General features: G+C 34.5%; 1 protein-coding gene across 1 annotated transcript in view; it reads left to right on the top strand.

Annotated features, from left to right (window-relative positions):
- Positions 1 to 10,913, top strand: part of LOC115231209 (connectin-like) — a gene marked incomplete at its 5' end in the record, with an annotated part of 30,827 nt that extends 19,914 nt beyond the window's left edge. The window contains 3 exons of the mRNA XM_029801281.2: positions 4,475 to 4,560; positions 6,524 to 6,707; positions 10,862 to 10,913. Of these exons, the coding sequence (XP_029657141.2) occupies positions 4,475 to 4,540 (66 nt within the window). The remainder of the gene's footprint in view (positions 1 to 4,474; positions 4,561 to 6,523; positions 6,708 to 10,861) is intronic.
- Between the last annotated feature and the right edge of the window lie 11,587 nt (positions 10,914 to 22,500).

The raw sequence follows: 22,500 nt of genomic DNA, 5'->3' as shown, positions 1-22,500 counted from the left end.
ACAAGTCATCGAAGCGGTCACGATTGACAACAAAATGTCGCTAACAACCATAACTGGTTGATAGGTTAACCAAACGGTTAATCAAACATTCATTTAGTTAATTCGTTAACAAATTGTTAACAAAGTGACGAATAATGAAGTGAAATAAAACCAGTACGTGTGTTTTTTATTGGCTTAATGACCCTCCCGAGATAAAAAGAAATGTTCCAGTATTCGATCCCCAGAAGAGGACAACTTGGTTACAAAGCCAAACACACTATCTTCAGTTTGGGTTTCGTGCCCATTCTCATCTGTTGTCATGAATATTGGCTAACGACTGAAAGAGTCTGATCTCAAACAGAAGCGGCCGAAATGGGATTCCTCCGAAAAGACTGGAGTAGCTTTACTCGACACAGTGTGTACCTTGGAGATGAGGGAGTCTCTCCAGATCAGGTCGGTACTTTTCCGTATTGTGCCACTACATTTCCGGTAATGCGGACATGCGATTAGGATGTCACATGACAAAATCGCAAGATCGATTCTTTAAAATGATGCAAAAAAGCAGGGAATGTAGAGGTAGACCAAAAAGAGATGGCTAGAAAATATCCATAGCCTCATTTGGTCATGCTTGAGAATTCAATCAGTATGCGTATTGGCAGTTGCCTCTGATAGTACCCTATGCAGGAGGTACCTGAGGCACCGGATGTCCTCATGACCCTCCCAGGAATAATGAGCGTTGAAGATGGTAGATGGATGGATATACAGAGTGTCGGTATTAAATATAACGATTTTATGTCCCATTATATTAAGGAAAACGTAGTGTATTGGTAAGCAAAGGCGTTAGAGAGCATAAAGTTGTAGCTGAGAAAAAAGCTGATATGGCGGACTGGAAGCCATCTAAATATTCTTTGCTACTCTAGGCACAAGGCATGAAATTTGGTGGGGAGAGGGCCAGTCGATTGGATCGACCCCAGTACGCAACTGCTACCCCGAAAGGATAAAAGCAAAGTCGACCTCTGTGGAATTTGAACACAGAACGTGAAAAAACAGACGAAATACTGCTAAGCTTTGCGCCCGGTGTGTTAACGTTTCTGCCAGCTTGCCGCCTTGAAAGCCATCTAAATATTGGAAGAGAGAAACCTGTATTCATGATAATTCATGACGGTTACCACAATTCAGACACCATCACTGCTGTTCAATGCTCTGGGAACACTGTAAAGTCAGCAAGACGTGACATGGACAGTTGCAGTAGAATCTATAGGATAAAAATCGAATAAGAGAGAAAAGCTGCTTCAGAAGACCAAATACCAAGACAAGAAAGGGCAAAATGCAGGCAAAACATTCAGTAATGTAAATTGTCTGAAAAAGATGGCACACTTCATGAAGGTCAAATAATGTAGACGGTACAAGCAAAGGGTTGGTACACAAGGGTTAAGTGAGAGACAGAAAATGGCTGACGAAAGGAGAAAAGAAGAAAAGTGGTTTTATGCGAAGAAGAGTGAACACGAATGGAAAGTGAGAGAAGAAGGGTGCGGTATGTGTGCGTATAGGGGAGGTAAACTGTTGCAGTTAGTAGGAGCCAAGCAGTAGCGGGAGGAAAAGGGAGGAGGAGGAGGGGGAGAGAAGTGAGTGGTTTAGAGATACAAAGCAAAACATTGGGTGCAAAAGTGAATGTATGAGGGCAGCACTTGTGAGTATGGGTATGTGTGTATGAGTGTGTGTATGTGTTTGAAGAGTGAGTGTGCGGGAATATGTCTGAGTCCTATGTACGAGTGTGTATGCATCTGTATGTGTGTGTCAAATGTAGAATATCCAATGGGACAAAGTTGTGTGTATGTGTGTGTGTGTGTGTGTGTGTGTTTGTCTTTGTGTGTAATAAAGTGTGCAGAGAGTAACTGTGCTACCGAAGTGAGATGTGTAGGTAGAAACTGTGGTCTAGCGTGTGAAGTGTGTATAAAGTGTAAATGTGGGCGGAGGGACAAATAATGTGAGGATGTGGGTTGGTAAGAGTGATGCTGCGGAGGAGAGAGAGGAAGAAAACGAAGTAGAGAGGTAAAGTATATATTTAGCGCTTAGCCAGGAAGACAGTCAATGCTCATGATCATTCAGAAGGCTGCTGTGATTGGTTGGGGGAAAGTAGGAAGATATCCTGAAACCAAAGACCTGCCTTGATTGTTTACAACAGAGAAGAATCCGGCATAAACAGCGAAGGTTCCAAATGACAGACTTAAAATGGAGTCCGATTAAGCACATCACTCGAGAAAATATATGAGTCAGTATGTATATGTATGTACATACGCACATACATACATACATACATACATACATACATACATACATACATACATACGTACATACATACATACATACATATATACATGCATACGTACATACATACATACATAATACATACATACATACGTACGTACGTACGTACGTACATACATACATACTCATGGATGCTAGAAGCCCTTCAGCTTTCTAAATTTTCAGTGAGCCATAATCAAAGCCATAGCTGACCTGATTCCATTGTGGGCCACCATCATGAAATTAAACACAAAGAGTGACTATTATCACTGACAGAATACAATATCGCAAAGGCATATTCCAAGGGGACAACCTCGTTATGATGTTGTTTATACTTTCTGTAAACCTCATGTCATTCATGTTAAGGATATCTCATTGGTTCAAAAGGAAACAGAAATTACAAAATTGAACGCTGTTTCTTTGTGGATGACTTAAAAACTTTATGCAAAGAATATGGATGAGATGAAAAAGAGCTTTGACCAAGTTACAACATTCTCAAAAAATGTGGGGTTGGCGTTTGTTCAGGATAAATGTTATATGGTTGTGAAAAGGGCGAAAAATGTAAACCAGACTCGCAACATCACCATCAATGACCTGACAGTTTCCCCTATATCTGAAGAGGAATGTTACAGATATCTAGGGGTGGATGAAAATATATCTCATAACAGCACCTGTAACAAAACAAGTGCTTTTTTACAGGTACCATTAACTTACAGGTGTCATTAAAGTATAAACAAAGAACATTACAGCTGAATAAATAAAATTTCGACCTCAGAAATCTATGCATTCAATAAAACATTGGCCCACAACGTGTTTGCTGACATTTGGGCTGTTTTATTGGACACTTGATGACATTTGGGTTGTTTTATTGGACACTTGATGAGATCCGAGCTGTTTATGTGAAATCCCGGAAAATACTGACAAGTACACATAATTTCCACATAAACGGTGAAGTAGACCCCCTCTCCTTAAAACGAAAACAAGGTGGCAGGGGCTTAACATCGATGCAAAATGTCTTTGAATGTCGTATCATATCCTTTCGGTAACATCTTATAACCACAAATGTCAAAGTGCATCCTTTGACCAAGTTTGCATAATTCATATGACTTGGAAGGCAGCTCCTTGAGCAACATTCCTTATCTGATAACAGAATACATGCTCAAAGATGTCGCACGACTCTACCGCAACGTATCATTAGATGAACGGATGAGTATCTATGAACAGAAGACTATGCATGGATATGTTGGTAGAAAGTTCCGAGATGATGGCAATATTGATGTTGTTGAAATTCCAATGAAGGAGCCGTAGGTGTAGGATAGAAACTCTCTCCTTCTCTATTGCCAACAAATCTTGAAATAACAGTGAATAATGACATACATACATACATAATACATACATGTATTATTATGGCTGCCCCCTTGTTACCGAGTATGGCCATTGCACGAAGCTTAACTGTTACTGGTGCTGTGATCGAATGTGACTTTTTAGCCCAGCTAAATATCTACAATGTATTTTACAGGATTGGCAACTAAAACCTTTACATACATACATACATACATACATACATACATACATACATACATAATACTTACCTACATACATACATACATTCATACATGCATACATACATACATGCATACATACATACTTACATACACACATACATACATACATACATACATACATACATACATACATGTGTGTATATTGGAAAAAGCACAATATTAGTGATCATAATTTTTATTGTTTATCCAAATATTGTTTTGCTCACTTCACATATTATGGCCTTCTTCACATACTATATGACATTGCAGCATAACTTAAATGAGATTCTCAGGTTTCATTAGGGAGTTTCCACTGCATCAATGGTTGCAACTTACAAATTTAATCCCTTTATTTGACTTGTTCAACGATTTTCACGTGTTTGTTACATCAGAATACTAAAAGGACAACAAGTGGCTTTCATGCTTCTCTCAGTTGAATTTGTGACATTATTGAAACGTTTCCGAATGAACATGAAAATAGGTTTATAGTCTTTGTTAATAATTTGCTTTATATGTCTAACATGTATTGATTTCAATACTAACACGCATACATTTGTTTTTACATCTGAAGAAAATATTTCTTGTTATTGCTATGCATTGCATTATTTGGTTCATAAATACAGATATTTACTTGTATTCTGTAGATTACTCGTTATTTCAACGGAATTTACAGTGTCAAACAAGTTCAGGAATCATATGCAATGAAGTGACAAGCTGTCCAGGAACAGAGGTAAACTGGAATATTACTTTCTTCCTTTTCGTTAAAATATATCCACAACCGTCACTCGAAAGCCATTAAGTCCACATAGATTGTACTATGCTTTCGCTAGTTTTTTTATGCGCCTGCGTAGACATACATACACCCTGTCGATCTTCTTATTCATGACTCAATGGGACGAGAAGGATGTGACGATTGAAGAGAGAAATAGATGAACATCACTAGGTTGGGACACATTTCACTTGATTAGACTGGGACAAAGTGAAATGAAGTGCCTTGTTCAAGGACGCAACGTTCTACCCTGTCCAGGAATCCCTATTCAAGAACGAACACACGAACTTAGAGTGACTTTCTCCGACAAACATGGCTGTCCTTAGAGTAGGATGTATGAATGTATGTGGCCAGAAGTCAACTTGGGATTAAGATTCCTTGTCGAATGACCTCGGGCCACTAACCTTAGAGGGGATAACTGCATGTTGGATGTGGCCCTACCATCTTGCAGAGATTAAAGGGAGCGGATTAAGGAAAAAGTTAAGAAGTAAATGACCGTCTCCTTCGTCTGTTGGCCATAGCAAAAGTGGTTGTTTGATAGACAAGATTATAAAATGTTCGAAACAGATTAAATCTGCCCTCACATCAAGAAGTACAATAAGCTTCACAGAACATAACGGATGGGGGTCATATTATTTCAACAGGAATAGGTGAAAGCTATACGATTAAACGCAGCTAAAACACAAATTAAAATTGCCAGGCATATCTCTGAATACACAGTTGTACATTGGTGAAAGAAACACAAGAGAAACAATAAAAGACACCGGTAATGACACAGATCAATGCTTCACATTAACTGATCTACGAGAATATAGGAGAATAGAGCGTGACATAAGAGCATGGCTGCAATCTGTTGCCTGTTTCATTGTCTGTTCTGATCTCAGACCTTTCTGTTTTCTTGAAGCTGAGTTAGCTTATGTAATGATTCATTCATTTGCAATCACAGACTCCATTGGCTCTTTTGAAGACGCCAGCCTTCGGACACTATCATTGGTTATTTTTTCATGACATCCTCACTCAGTTTGGGAGATCCAATTTTCTTTCTAAAACTTTTCCAACATTGGAAGAAACGAGTTTCAATTTCAAACTAAGGCAATGCAAATCTTATTTCTAACTTCAATGTCTACATTTTCATTGCTTTTATTATTGTTAGGTGTTTGCGATTATTAATTGCGTTTTCGTGATGGATTCTTTTCTTTAAATATTCTTCATTTCTGATATTTTTCGCTTTCAGAATGTCCCTTATTAAGTTAACAAGACCTTGGTTGTTTTCTCTCCAAATTTTATACTAATATACCGTGTTTTCATATAAAATATACTTGCAAAATAAAACGAAGTTTCTCTTGTGTTCGTTTTATGTATTTTCTGTTTTATTTGCTTGGACTGAGGAGTTCAATCTGACAATTATATTTCATTTTCATCTTTGGGTATAGGCATATTAGTTACTCTTGTTGGTGAGTTTTGTACGCATGATTTTCCGTAAATTTTATATGAAAAATTCCTCTTGAGCATTCCTCCAGTAAGAAGAAATTTTAGAGAACTGATACATCTTTATTGGGATAATTTGACCTATTTTAAGTTTGGTGACGGGTGACAGTGCGATGCGGTTTTGCTAAAGACCGTGATCGATGGCCATATCTCCTTGTGATCCGAGAGTTTGGACACTGTAAGCATTAAAACATGATTTTTAAACTAAATAGCAATAACTTTTACGGAATTTTACTTATGCTGTTAACTTTCAACAATTCGGCAACTCTTTTACGGTTTCATTTATTGCTTTTGGTATTTTAAAGCAATGATTAAACTTACTTGCATGGTAAACATCCCCAGTGGTGTTGTTTCTGTTGTTGTTGCTGTAATTAGCAGTAATCGTCCTAATAAATATTGTTGTTGTAGTGTATAATTTTCATATCTATTATTACAGCCTGTATGCCGATTCGCAATATCAATGAACGGTGCTAAACTGAAGACTGAAAGGTCCTGCAGCACATACAGAAAATGTGTTGAAGCTATGAGAAACAATACCCTTACATGCAATAAACGGACGAATGGCACGTCTTGTACTGGTTGTTGCGTCGGACACTTATGTAACAAGAATGATTTCATTGGTAAGTGTTATTTATTGTCTAATATAACACTAACAAGTTTATTACAAATTGATAGTTAATAAGAACATTTTATAGTAATTAATATACGGGAAAATATTTTGATGTGTGTATACTATTTGCAATGCTCTCTCTCCCTCTCTCCCTCTCCCCCGCTCTCTCTCTCTCTAACACACACACACACTCACAGATCACAGATGGAATCAAACACCACGACATGAAGGAAAAGAATAAAAGAGAGCACTTTTGGCGAGTGATCAAAATATTGGTTTGAAAGCTGAATGCCTGGAACATAATTTCGGCGATAAACTCGCACGCAGTCGCAGTAGTTCGGAATGACGCTGGAAAACTGAAGTGGACAGAGGAGAAGCTAAAGGAGTTGGACAGGAAGTCAAGAAAGGTCCTAACGATGTATGGAACCAATCATCCATGTGCAGGCATTGATAGCCGATACACGAAGAGAGCGACAGGAAGAAAGGGAATGATAAGTGTGTATATATATATATATATATATATATATATGTAGGTCCCGGGTTGATTCGGGGTTAACCACAGTAAATAAGGTACTCAATACATAGCAGAGTAAAATTAATTTATTATATAGAAGGAGCTTCTACAGGACTAGAACTGTTTCATTCAAGAGAAATCTTCAGGAAGCTAGTTAACAAGAATTGTATTGGCATTTATACATTTAGGCAGGTTTAAAGGGGTGTTGGTGGGGGACTTTTTTGGGGGTAGGCATAGCGCAAAAAATCATACTTGGGGGAGTGGTCAAGGAGTCAGTGTAAAATTAGATAGGAGAATAAATAAAAAATAAAAACTAAAAAAAAATAAAAAATAAAAATAAAAAATAGAAAATAAAAAAAATATAAAAAAATAAAAAATAAAAAATAATAAAAATAAAAAATAAAAAAAATATCATATATATATATATATCTATATATATATATATATATATATAAAGGGGGGAATAGAGTTTTAGGTAATAAGGAGATTCTCACTTATACCTCTACACATACACACATATATACACTCACACATACATATACATATCTACACATACACATATATATGTATACATACACACACTCACTTGCATACACGTATACACACATGTATATATACACACACGACCACACATACATATACACACAGAAAAATATATATATACACATACACACACATACTCACATACACGCATACACACACAAATCCATACACACACATGCACACACAGCACACAAGTCCCTATATACACATATATACACATACACATATATATACACCCACACATACACACACATATATATATACATACATACACATACATATACACATATATATACATACACATATATATATATATACACATATATATACATATGTGTACCCATGCATACCTACACATACACACATATATATATACATATACAAATACAGACCCATTCCCTAATTTTAATTTTATTATCTTCGTTTATTACTTTTGTTATCTTTGGCCGCTTGGTCACAAACATCTTGGCTATGACAGCCAGACCATTTATCCGTCTACTGAAAACAATTACTCATTCACTCACGCACACTCTTTAGCACGTACACTCACTCATTCGTACACTCATACGCATACACGCACGCACGCGTTATATTCATACATACATACATCTACATACATTCACGTATATACACATACGTACGCGTACCTACAAATTCATGTCTACACTCTTAGAAGGCTAGTCTATACATATACACCAATAAATATAAATACACACACATACATGTACACCTACATACAAATACATACATGTACATATATATATATGTATATATATATATATATATATATACGCGTACCTACAGATTCATGTCTACACTCTTAGAAGGCTAGTCTATACATATACACCCATAAATAAATACACACACATACATACATGTACACCTACATACAATACATACATGTACACATATACATACATATAATTATATATATATATATATTATATCTATATATATATATATACATATATATATTCATACTAACATGCATACTCAAAAAATAAGTAAATAGTAAATATATATACGCGCAGTTATTCATACATGCATACTCAAAAATAAATATTAAGTATATGTACGTGCAGTTACCTATTATATAGACGGATACATACATATAATAAACTTACACACATAGATATATAGATATATATATATATATATATATATATATTATATACATACATATAACACACACATATATATAAATATATACATACACACATACACCTACATATACACATACACACATACATACATATATATATATATATATATATATATATATATATATATATATATACACACACACATACACATACATATACATACACATACATACAATATTACACATACTTACACATGTACATATAAATACACACATAGATAACTCTACGTACCTACACATACATAAACACACGAGCGTACGCGCATATGTACATATACATATACCCATGCACACGCATATATATACATACATACATACACATACACACATGTATACACACCCACTCACATACACATATATATACATACACATATATATACACATATATATTATATATATATGTATACATATAATATATTATATACACCATATATACATACACACACACATACACACACATATATAACATGTGCAAACATACATACATTCTCATACAAGCACACACACTTACATTTACATATATACACACACTTACACACATATATATACATACACACATACATATACACATACAAATGCATACACACAAATATACATATATACATACATACATCTATACATATTACACACACACACACACACACACGCACATACATATATATATATATATATATATATATATATATATATATATACACACATATATATTTTTTTACATACATACACGCACACACACACATAATACATGCGTATAATCCTACTATACCCATACATTTCTATACATATATACGATACACATCTACAAGCGTGCACATACAATATGTGAAAGGTCTTAGGAAAAGGTAATCGGGGGTGCTAGGGGAACGGTGGATTGGGGGGGTTTGTGGGTGGGGTGTCATCAATCTGGTTGCCGGGTAGGTCTATAGTTCTTGTAGTTCGCATACTTCTTATGCATACAATTTGGGGAGTGTTCTGAGATTTTGTTAAGGAGAGGGCCTTGGCGAACAAGATCTCTAGGCTCTCCGATATGCAGAGGTCACAGCAGGTATGGCCTCCTGTGTACGAGCGCGCCTTCTGTAGTAGTTTCCACTTGGTCTTGAAGGGATGAAATTCCTTTTAAGGTACCAGATGTGGGCGTCGAGGGTAGTTTGGTTGGATTTATCCTGTCGCCGGAACGAGTGTGTGTGTGCGTACCAAGGGTCTTAAAGCTGTTTGACGTCATTCCTATGTAGGATTTTCTTTTATCGTCAGGGCCTGATCTTACCTCGCATGTATATACTAGGTCCCTCTGTAGGCATTTGTTGTTGAGGGGGCAGGTAGTTTTATCAGGGCAGTTGCAATTGCTATCGGACGTTGGATGGGCCTCGGAAAAAGTAGGTATGTTAAGTTTTTTCACATTGTTGTTGGCTAGGTTCCTGGCTAGATTGGGCGTGGTAGAGTAGGAGAGTCTAATAGTGTTCTTATTTAGGATAGTGTAGTACTTATGTTGGGTGGGGAAGTGTTTCTGTAGGAGAGTGAATATATATATATATAATAATTATTATTTGAGTGAATAAAATCCAAACTTACAAGGGAAAAATTAAATTTAGAAATACTAAATCAAATTTCACACATTATAAGATATATATAAAAAATAAAAATAAAAAAAACACTTTTTATCAATTCAAAATGAACAATTAAATTACACCATCTAGAAAATTACATATAATAGAAATATAAAAATTAAATAACAATTAAATGTCAATGCTTAAGTAAATTGCAAATAATAATAATAATAAAAACGTATATAATAGGTAGATAAGAATAATATATATATATATATAGTATTTTAAGTGTATATGTGATTATGAATGTATATTTTTATCTATGTATGTGGGTTTTATGTGCATCTATGACGTGTGTCTCATTTATAAACGCAGCGATTATTTTCTATATCAATCCATAGGCTGGACCAAATCCTTCGTATTTCGTTTGATTTTTAAAAAGTTCAACGAATATAAAATCCCCGCTGAGAACATATCAAGAGCCGTGAGTAGATATCTGCCCTCTCTCTCTCTTTCTCCGTACACAGACGCGCGTGCGCGCACACATATGCACTGAACATGCGCACTCCTGCATACACATACACACTCTCACGCACACACACACACACACATGCATATTTTATAGAAGAAATGTGAAACGTCAACTAAATAGTGAGGTTTCATGAAATTCAGACATTCAACTCCATTTACTGATAGTAAACTATTACATAAAACTTTCTTTTTTAACTTACTGAATTTTTGCTGGTCAATAAAAAGACTGTTCTATCCACTATTTTGTCTTTATATATTCCGTCTTATAATTTCCGATTCTGACAGTAAATAAAATCCTACTCAAATATTCACTAATCTTGTGTTTACACACACACAGACACAGACACACACAAACACACACACACACACACACACACACATACACACACACACATAAGAACATATGTAATCACACACTTCCTTTTGGTAATATTTTTCTTCTCAACATTTTCGTTTTCCTTTCTGAAAAAGAGATATGCTCGGAACATTAAAAACCCTCTCATTTCCCCCACTTTACCGAGTGTCAAGCTAATATATTTATACATAATTATATTCTCAAACGCAGGATAATGCTAATAGTATAGCATGAACAGGATAAAGTATTCACCTGTTGCCGAAAACTCTGTCGGCGGCCAGATTACGCGTCTTATAAAGCTAGATGTATATAGCCTAACTTTGCAGAAGTATTTGTCGTTCGCGCAGTTTAGCTTAATGGTAAAGCACTTGAAGCGTAATCACAGGGGTGTGAGGTGTAGTCACATAGCTGGCTGACGACAGATTTATCTGCAAATTATGGATATTTCATGCGGTTCACGTTATATCATTAGCATTATCCTGCGTTTCAGAATAAAATTATTTCTTTATTTTTCAATACATCTCAACGCTTTTAAATCAAGCTTTGTTTCTTGAATTTAATGTATATATATATATATATATATACACATCCGGCTTTTTCAGATTGAGCATGACCTTTCAACCGTGACGGGAACATTTAGAGTTGAAGACTGTGGGTAAGCAAATGCTTCTAACACATTTATTCAAATTTATTTGCTTTTGTTCCAAACATTCGATTTTATCGCATGTATTATACGTCACAATAATCAACAGTGTTGTACTTGTGACCCAGAATATATTAATTCATACATTCAATGAAATGTTTAAGTGTTTTATCCATGTTTTATTATACAAAGGACAAACAAACCCATATAAAGATACAGAGAGAACTGTATATATATATATATATATATATATATATATATATATATATATATATATATATATATATATATATATATATAAATACGCATTGAGTCGAAACAGGGCCAGCTGAAGAAGGGAATTTTCCTTGTATTGTTTGTCCTGTTTTTCGTTGTTGGAAAAAGTCCGTTTCCTTGTTTGATTTTGTTTTCGTTTCTCGTTGTGTTCTACGTTTATTTGTGGTATCCTGTACTCATATATATATGTATATATACGTATAGATGTAGGTATGTACATATATGTATGTATGTATGCATATGTTTTATTTATTAAATTGCTGTATATATATGTATATATATATACATACATATACATCACACATATATATATACACACATATATATACACACATATATATGGGTGTGTATATATAATTTGTGGTGGCTATCGGCAATTTGAAACCAACAAGGAAATAATTCACAGTCACTAAGTGTGAAAAGAGTGCAGTGAGCACCAGCATTATTAGAAATATTAGTCATAGACTCCTGAGCCACAAAAAGACATATGGTCTGTTTGCATTGACAGTGGGGAGAACATTCCCCACGGTAAGCCAGATGGATTAGATTAGCATGGTAATCTCTTATAGGAAGTTAATACTCATCAGCAATGCTCACTCAGTATCATTGAGAATGCCATAGGAATTAGGGACTGATTTCACAAAATGGCAATGTGAAGATTATAAAATATTGAAGGTAGCTAACACACATTTTAAAACCAACCAGGTAATTATATATATATATATATATATGAAGTGTATTTAAAGATTTATGCAGGGAGCGAAGACCTTCATGTGCATTGGACGAATATATTCTTAAGACCAACTTTTAGTCACCCGCTTGTAGTTCGAGCCTTCTTAACTAATTCTGTTCTCAACCATACTGAATGCGGTTATTTTAGCTATGATGATCCAATCCTAAGCTATGTTTGAATATACTGATAGAAAGCGATGTGAAAGACAGTGGTGATGGTGGTGGAGGTGAACGTGATGAAAAGTATTGATGGTGATGGCGTCAGAAGTCTGGATGGCGTGTGTATTGCAGATATGGTGGCGATGGTGGTGGTACTGTTGTTTATCATGAAGCTTTGCAATAAGTTCCGAGTCGACAAATTATATCATTGCTTTGATGAAAATTGTTCATTGCTTGAGAAATATTCATGTTTCATGAAACTTAATATGTACTCAATGCATGGTGTCATTGTTGGACCCAAGGATTAACAGGGCAGCTTTTAAACGAATGTATATATATATATATATATATATATATGTATATATATATATATATATATATAATTACATTATATAAAAGGGCTTAGTAAAATAAATTACTTTGCCGCATACTGAACTCATTAGAAATAGCAGCTAAAAAACTTTTTTAAAGCTATTTCTAATACTTAAAGAAAATCTCTCTCATATATAGTGTTTGCTTAATTCAACTCACAAAAGTTTGGGGGTAAGGACATCGAAAAATCAAATGCTAAGGTATTTGAGAACGTACGTTTCAAGATTAGTCAAAAACAACACTTCTATCATCAGCTCAGAAATTCCTTGGTTTGGATTTGGAAACACTGAAAATAAGAACATACCCTTTCGAAGATCTGCTCGTAACTAACAGTATCAACAAATTCAAATAAGCAAGCGAAGAATCTCTGTTCTCCCCTTTCCACCAGCGTGGGTTAAAAACATCAAACACTATGCTTATTTCGGTAAAATCCGAAGCATTAATCAGAGGGAGATTAATTATAATTTCAACAACAATTGAGGGCAAAATTAATTAATTATTAATCAATTTCACCAAGTGTTCAGTATGCAAAGGGACCATTCAAGGCGAATTCAAATTATTACATTATATAAAAGGGCTTAGTAAAATAAATTACTTTGCCGCATACTGAACTCATTAGAAATAGCAGCTAAAAAACTTTTTTAAAGCTATTTCTAATACTTAAAGAAAATCTCTCTCATATATAGTGTTTGCTTAATTCAACTCACAAAAGTTTGGGGGTAAGGACATCGAAAAATCAAATGCTAAGGTTATTTGAGAACGTACGTTTCAAGATTAGTCAAAAACAACACTTCTATCATCAGCTCAGAAATTCCTTGGTTTGGATTGGAAACACTGAAAATAAGAACATACCCTTTCGAAGATCTGCTCGTAACTAACAGTATCAACAAATTCAAATAAGCAAGCGAAGAATCTCTGTTCTCCCCTTTCCACCAGCGTGGGTTAAAAACATCAAACACTATGCTTATTTCGGTAAAATCCGAAGCATTAATCAGAGGGAGATTAATTATAATTTCAACAATTGAGGGCAAAATTAATTAATTATTAATCAATTTCACCAAGTGTTCAGTATGCAAAGGGACCATTCAAGGCGAATTCAAATTATTACATTATATAAAAGGGCTGAGTAAAATAAATTACTTTGCCGCATACTGAACTCATTAGAAATAGCAGCTAAAAAACTTTTTTAAAGCTATTTCTAATACTTAAAGAAAATCTCTCTCATATATAGTGTTTGCTTAATTCAACTCACAAAAGTTTGGGGGTAAGGACATCGAAAAATCAAATGCTAAGGTTATTTGAGAACGTACGTTTCAAGATTAGTCAAAAACAACACTTCTATCATCAGCTCAGAAATTCCTTGGTTTGGATTTGGAAACACTGAAAATAAGAACATACCCTTTCGAAGATCTGCTCGTAACTAACAGTATCAACAAATGCAAATAAGCAAGCGAAGAATCTCTGTTCTCCCCTTTCCACCAGCGTGGGTTAAAAACATCAAACACTATGCTTATTTCGGTAAAATCCGAAGCATTAATCAGAGGGAGATTAATTATAATTTCAACAATTGAGGGCAAAATTAATTAATTATTAATCAATTTCACCAAGTGTTCAGTATGCAAAGGGACCATTCAAGGCGAATTCAAATTATTACATTATATAAAAGGGCTTAGTAAAATAAATTACTTTGCCGCATACTGAACTCATTAGAAATAGCAGCTAAAAAACTTTTTTAAAGCTATTTCTAATACTTAAAGAAAATCTCTCTCATATATAGTGTTTGCTTAATTCAACTCACAAAAGTTTGGGGGTAAGGACATCGAAAAATCAAATGCTAAGGTTATTTGAGAACGTACGTTTCAAGATTAGTCAAAAACAACACTTCTATCATCAGCTCAGAAATTCCTTGGTTTGGATTTGGAAACACTGAAAATAAGAACATACCCTTTCGAAGATCTGCTCGTAACTAACAGTATCAACAAATTCAAATAAGCAAGCGAAGAATCTCTGTTCTTGATTAATTAATTTTGCCCTCAATTGTTGAAATTATAATTAATCTCCCTCTGATTAATGCTTCGGATTTTACCGAAATAAGCATAGTGTTTGATGTTTTTAACCCACGCTGGTGGAAAGGGGAGAACAGAGATTCTTCGCTTGCTTATTTGAATTTGTTGATACTGTTAGTTACGAGCAGATCTTCGAAAGGGTATGTTCTTATTTTCAGTGTTTCCAAATCCAAACCAAGGAATTTCTGAGCTGATGATAGAAGTGTTGTTTTTGACTAATCTTGAAACGTACGTTCTCAAATAACCTTAGCATTTGATTTTTCGATGTCCTTACCCCCAAACTTTTGTGAGTTGAATTAAGCAAACACTATATATGAGAGAGATTTTCTTTAAGTATTAGAATAGCTTTAAAAAAGTTTTTTAGCTGCTATTTCTAATGAGTTCAGTATGCGGCAAAGTAATTTATTTTACTAAGCCCTTTTATATAATGTAATAATTTGAATTCGCCTTGAATGGTCCCTTTGCATACTGAACACTTGGTGAAATTGATTAATAATTAATTAATTTTGCCCTCAATTGTTGAAATTATAATTAATCTCCCTCTGATTAATGCTTCGGATTTTACCGAAATAAGCATAGTGTTTGATGTTTTTAACCCACGCTGGTGGAAAGGGGAGAACAGAGATTCTTCGCTTGCTTATTTGCATTTGTTGATACTGTTAGTTACGAGCAGATCTTCGAAAGGGTATGTTCTTATTTTCAGTGTTTCCAAATCCAAACCAAGGAATTTCTGAGCTGATGATAGAAGTGTTGTTTTTGACTAATCTTGAAACGTACGTTCTCAAATAACCTTAGCATTTGATTTTTCGATGTCCTTACCCCCAAACTTTTGTGAGTTGAATTAAGCAAACACTATATATGAGAGAGATTTTCTTAAGTATTAGAAATAGCTTTAAAAAAGTTTTTTAGCTGCTATTTCTAATGAGTTCAGTATGCGGCAAAGTAATTTATTTTACTCAGCCCTTTTATATAATGTAATAATTTGAATTCGCCTTGAATGGTCCCTTTGCATACTGAACACTTGGTGAAATTGATAATAATTAATTAATTTTGCCCTCAATTGTTGAAATTATAATTAATCTCCCTCTGATTAATGCTTCGGATTTTACCGAAATAAGCATAGTGTTTGATGTTTTTAACCCACGCTGGTGGAAAGGGGAGAACAGAGATTCTTCGCTTGCTTATTTGAATTGTTGATACTGTTAGTTACGAGCAGATCTTCGAAAGGGTATGTTCTTATTTTCAGTGTTTCCAAATCCAAACCAAGGAATTTCTGAGCTGATGATAGAAGTGTTGTTTTTGACTAATCTTGAAACGTACGTTCTCAAATAACCTTAGCATTTGATTTTTCGATGTCCTTACCCCCAAACTTTTGTGAGTTGAATTAAGCAAACACTATATATGAGAGAGATTTTCTTTAAGTATTAGAAATAGCTTTAAATAAGTTTTTTAGCTGCTATTTCTAATGAGTTCAGTATGCGGCAAAGTAATTTATTTTACTAAGCCCTTTTATATAATGTAATAATTTGAATTCGCCTTGAATGGTCCCTTTGCATACTGAACACTTGGTGAAATTGATTAATAATTAATTAATTTTGCCCTCAATTGTTGAAATTATAATTAATCTCCCTCTGATTAATGCTTCGGATTTTACCGAAATAAGCATAGTGTTGATGTTTTTAACCCACGCTGGTGGAAAGGGGGGAGAACAGAGATTCTTCGCTTGCTTATTTGAATTTGTTGATACTGTTAGTTACGAGCAGATCTTCGAAAGGGTATGTTCTTATTTTCAGTGTTTCCAAATCCAAACCAAGGAATTTCTGAGCTGATGATAGAAGTGTTGTTTTTGACTAATCTTGAAACGTACGTTCTCAAATAACCTTAGCATTTGATTTTTCGATGTCCTTACCCCCAAACTTTTGTGAGTTGAATTAAGCAAACACTATATATGAGAGAGATTTTCTTTAAGTATTAGAAATAGCTTTAAAAAAGTTTTTTAGCTGCTATTTCTAATGAGTTCAGTATGCGGCAAAGTAATTTATTTTACTAAGCCCTTTTATATAATGTAATAATTTGAATTCGCCTTGAATGGTCCCTTTGCATACTGAACACTTGGTGAAATTGATTAATAATTAATTAATTTTGCCCTCAATTGTTGAAATTATAATTAATCTCCCTCTGATTAATGCTTCGGATTTTACCGAAATAAGCATAGTGTTTGATGTTTTTAACCCACGCTGGTGGAAAGGGGAGAACAGAGATTCTTCGCTTGCTTATTTGCATTTGTTGATACTGTTAGTTACGAGCAGATCTTCGAAAGGGTATGTTCTTATTTTCAGTGTTTCCAAATCCAAACCAAGGAATTTCTGAGCTGATGATAGAAGTGTTGTTTTTGACTAATCTTGAAACGTACGTTCTCAAATAACCTTAGCATTTGATTTTTCGATGTCCTTACCCCCAAACTTTTGTGAGTTGAATTAAGCAAACACTATATATGAGAGAGATTTTCTTTAAGTATTAGAAATAGCTTTAAAAAAGTTTTTTAGCTGCTATTTCTAATGAGTTCAGTATGCGGCAAAGTAATTTATTTTACTAAGCCCTTTTATATAATGTAATAATTTGAATTCGCCTTGAATGGTCCCTTTGCATACTGAACACTTGGTGAAATTGATTAATAATTAATTAATTTTGCCCTCAATTGTTGAAATTATATATATATATATATATATATATATATATATCAATGTATGTATATTTCTAGCTAGCTAGCTAGCTACATACATACATACATACCGACATACATGTATGTATTTATTTTTTATTTCAGCTCAAACAGAAATAAAATATTTGCTATTTACTGTACAGTATTTAGCGAAATGACTGAAAGTCAACTGCGGCACAATATCTCCGAAACTTTGAACAAATCCCAGGCATTTCTTAACTTAGGAGTTAAGAAAAGCCACATGAAATTTCTTGATGAAAGTAAGTATCGTGTTTCTTATTAATTTTATCATCATTACCGTCATAATTAGCTTCATCAATCACCAACCTCTTCGTCGTTGTCGTCATCAACCACAGTAGATGATACAAAGCACACAGACTCTCTCCCCCTCTCTCTCTCTCACACACAGCTATTTATTTACATTTTCTCAACGCTTGGATAATTTTAAAAAAAAGCATTTTATTTTGCGCTTTTCCGTTTCTTGTCCCTACGGAACTGTTTGTCTTTGCTCAGTTTCTTTTTAATTATACCAATTAACCGAGGGCAAAAATGTTTTCTTCTAATTTTGTATAGAAGTAGAAGATGCAGACTCTAATGGGCAGAAAAATTCAAACAATTCCAGTAATTGCTTTAATTCAAACAGGAAAACTATTTAGTGCTGCAAATAATTTTCCTCAGCGAAAATTCATTTCGTACGAAGTGATCAAGTTAATTTTACATTAGGATCGATAGATACACACACAGCTCATACGATTTAAACAGTGTCTAAGGGATATAAGAGAGGAACAAATCATATCCCATTGCCGGAAAAGGATATATTTTCACTTCGTTTCCATTCATTTCATTTTACCATCGCCAAATCAATATAACATCTACCCATTTCTAGCGTACATTAGGTTTTGCGCTTCCGGTCAGTATGTCTAAAGAGTGATCAATATATTGACGAAATTCAACACTAGAGGCCGCGAAACAGACTAGCATTCTGAGTAGTCATATCCCGTAACCAGTTATATATTGCTCGAGAAAATATAAAATATATATATATATATACATATGCACACACCTCTATTTCTATTTTATTTATTGTTTTTTAAGAATATATAAGAAAATATATATATAAGAATATATATATATATATAATCTACAGAATATCAAGTAGTTATGCAGTTTCAATCGGCTAAATTTAATTGAACAATACAAAAATTACATCAATTTAAATGCAATGCCATCTTCAGCTGCATAAATAATGAATTAGAATTTTAATAAGTAGGACACTTTAATGTAATTTTTCTCAAATATTTGAACAGAGCAAGAATATGGAGAAAATCATATTGTCGCCATTTTAGTTAAGAATAGACTACACTTCCAAGAATTGCATGGAGCCTGGTTGGGGTGGGGGTCCTTGTGTTGTAAGGGATTGTAATTCATTTCTAAATCATTTATCTCTTTACAAACTACTAAATGAAAAACTAGAAATCTGTCTATTTTGAATAAATATATATGCTCTCCGTATATGTTTGCAACACTTCATGTATCATTGTCCACAAATCAGCCAGCAGGTGGTCCAAACAATTTATTTCCAACATTAACTGCTGCTGCTGCTACTACCACTACTACTACTACTACTACTGACTTCTTTCATGTCCATATTTTGCTTCTTTTTCAGTGGTTTGTGATGAAAGCACAACATCAACTAACAATCGACCTTTCTCTTGGCCAATGACAAAAATAGGAACTACTGCGGAGATCCCGTGTCATGGAAATGTAGCCACCAGGCATTGGTTCGTTTGTATTGATTTATTTCTACTCAAAATTTGAAGCTTTCAGCGTCATCCTATTGTGAGAGAATGTTACTTGGTAGAGCAGATAACAGCTTTATAGATTAACAAGATAGAATTAAACGTCCATCGGTTGCAATCTCTTGTCCCAGCATTTTTACATTTTATACATTATTTGATATAATTTAGCCTTGTCCTAACTATCTAGGTTTGCTTTGTCGCCAATATTATACAAAGCTTTCATTTCATTCGTTTTTATGTTCTGAGTTCAAATTCCGCCAAGGTCGACTTTGCCTTTAATTTTTTCGGTTCGATGAAATAAATACCAATTGAGCACTGGGGTTGGTGTAAACGACTTATCCCTTCCCCTGAAATTGCTGGCCTTGTGCCAAAATTTGAAACCAATATTAGACAAGGCTTTATGGTAGAGAGCTAGCGGAACCGTTACCATGCCGGACAAAATGCTTAGCAGCATTTCTTCTGACTTTACATTCTGAGATCAAATGCCACCAGGGTCGACTTTGTCTTTTACCCTTACGGGATCGATAAAATAAGTACCACTGGGGTCTATGTAATCGAACTACCCCCGCCCAAAATAGCAGCCAAAATTTGAAATCTGCATTATTCAAAGATTTAAAGATTCTTGTAAGTTCCAGAATTTCACAAAATAATTGTAGCAAAGAAAGCACATACCTAGATACAGCCAATAGAATCTATCAGTGATTCTGTTGGTTTCAGGCTAATACTATTTATTCAATTTTATGATTACTGTAGAGCTATATATCTTGCTAGTACATGATGGTCATCCTGGGATTTCACTCATCACAGACTATGTAACACGGTCTCTCTTCTCTCATTTCTACCACGTCATTCCACAGGTTAAGCATCTAAATTGTTCCTCCCAGAGGCTGAGCTTTATTAGTTTTAAGACAAGACCAACTGGTGGAATCACTCAAATCTGTGCATATGTAGGAAAATATACATAAATCCATTGCTGCCGCTGTTGCTACTGATGTCTATGGTGGCGAATATTAGCACTAATTCCCCCATTCAACTTGAACTAACAACTTGGCTCCTTAATTCTGCATCACCTACACCGTTCCAACTAATCTTGTATTGAATAATCATAAAAACAAGAAATTATTGTAATTAAAAACAGATGCAGGAATATTGTTTTTATATCTGAACTCTAGTTAGAAAATATTTGACATTAGTTTTGAGGATAGGGGTCAGGAGTAAATAATAGATTTCTCCCCCAAATGCAAGACACCATTTATCCTTCTGTCACTAAATTATGAGTTCAAATCACGACCAGTTCGAAGGTTTCTTATATTCCTCTGAGACTGATGAAATTCTCCTCAGAATGAATAAACTCGACTGACAATATTTAACATTTATTTTTTCAGTTCTTCCAGAACGATGGGGCATCCAGAAATGCATCAAGTCAAAACCTGTTATCACAAAGTGTTCACCGTTTACTGGTATCTGGCAAGAACCAGACATGTCTCAATGTTACAATGCAGAACAGAGCAAAGGCATTGATGATGGTGAGCGAGCAAATTATTTTTAAATGACTTTTACAGTAGTAGAAGTAGCAGGATGAGAAAAGTAATTTTTGTGAGTGACTTTCTGTCTGTTTAAATACGACCACTCTGGTGGGGGTGGGGGTGGGGTGAGTGTGTATGTGTATGTCTTTCTATGTCTGTTCCATTATGACTGTCCTGTGTGTGTGTGTGTGTTTGTAATTACAATGATTTTTCAAAGGTAATGCAACCTATTCTCCCGTTTGAGTCCTCCAGGAATGTGTCCATCTCGTTCAACGGCAAATCATTTGACTCATTTATGGAAACGTTTTGAAAGAATTTATTACTTTGGAGAGTTGAGTTCATTATTGTAATATCGTTAAAAGCACGTTTTCGTAAACATTCTGCAGACAGGCTGAGTAGAGAGAGAAGCAGAAAAACAACAGGGATATTACTGGTACATACCTCTTTGCATTACATTACGTTGGAGCGGTGGTTGTAGAATCTTCAATATTCAATGACATACCCTACATATCTGTTTGTCATAGAATATAAGCAATTTACTTCTCTCAAATGTTATTATGGCACTGTCAAATTGAATAGATTTTCATATGCATTTAGTGATGTGATGATTTCAATTTCTCATTAGACCATTATGAAAACTTATCACTATTAATCCTTAAATTAGGCGGTAAGCTGGCAGAATCGTTAGCAGAGCGGGAGAAATGCTTTGCAGTACTTCGTCTGTCTTTACGTTCTGAGTTCAAATTCCGCCAAGATTGACTTTGCTTTTCATAATTTCTGTGTCGATAAAATAAGCGCAAGTTGAGCTCTGGGTCAATGTAATCAACTTAACCCCTACAACCCAAATCTGCTGGTCACG

Source organism: Octopus sinensis, unplaced genomic scaffold (genome assembly GCF_006345805.1).
Source record: "Octopus sinensis unplaced genomic scaffold, ASM634580v1 Contig17813, whole genome shotgun sequence".
Classification (NCBI taxonomy): domain Eukaryota; kingdom Metazoa; phylum Mollusca; class Cephalopoda; order Octopoda; family Octopodidae; genus Octopus; species Octopus sinensis.
The sequence above is the reverse complement of the archived record's forward strand: the minus strand, read 5'-3'. Positions and strand labels throughout refer to the sequence as shown.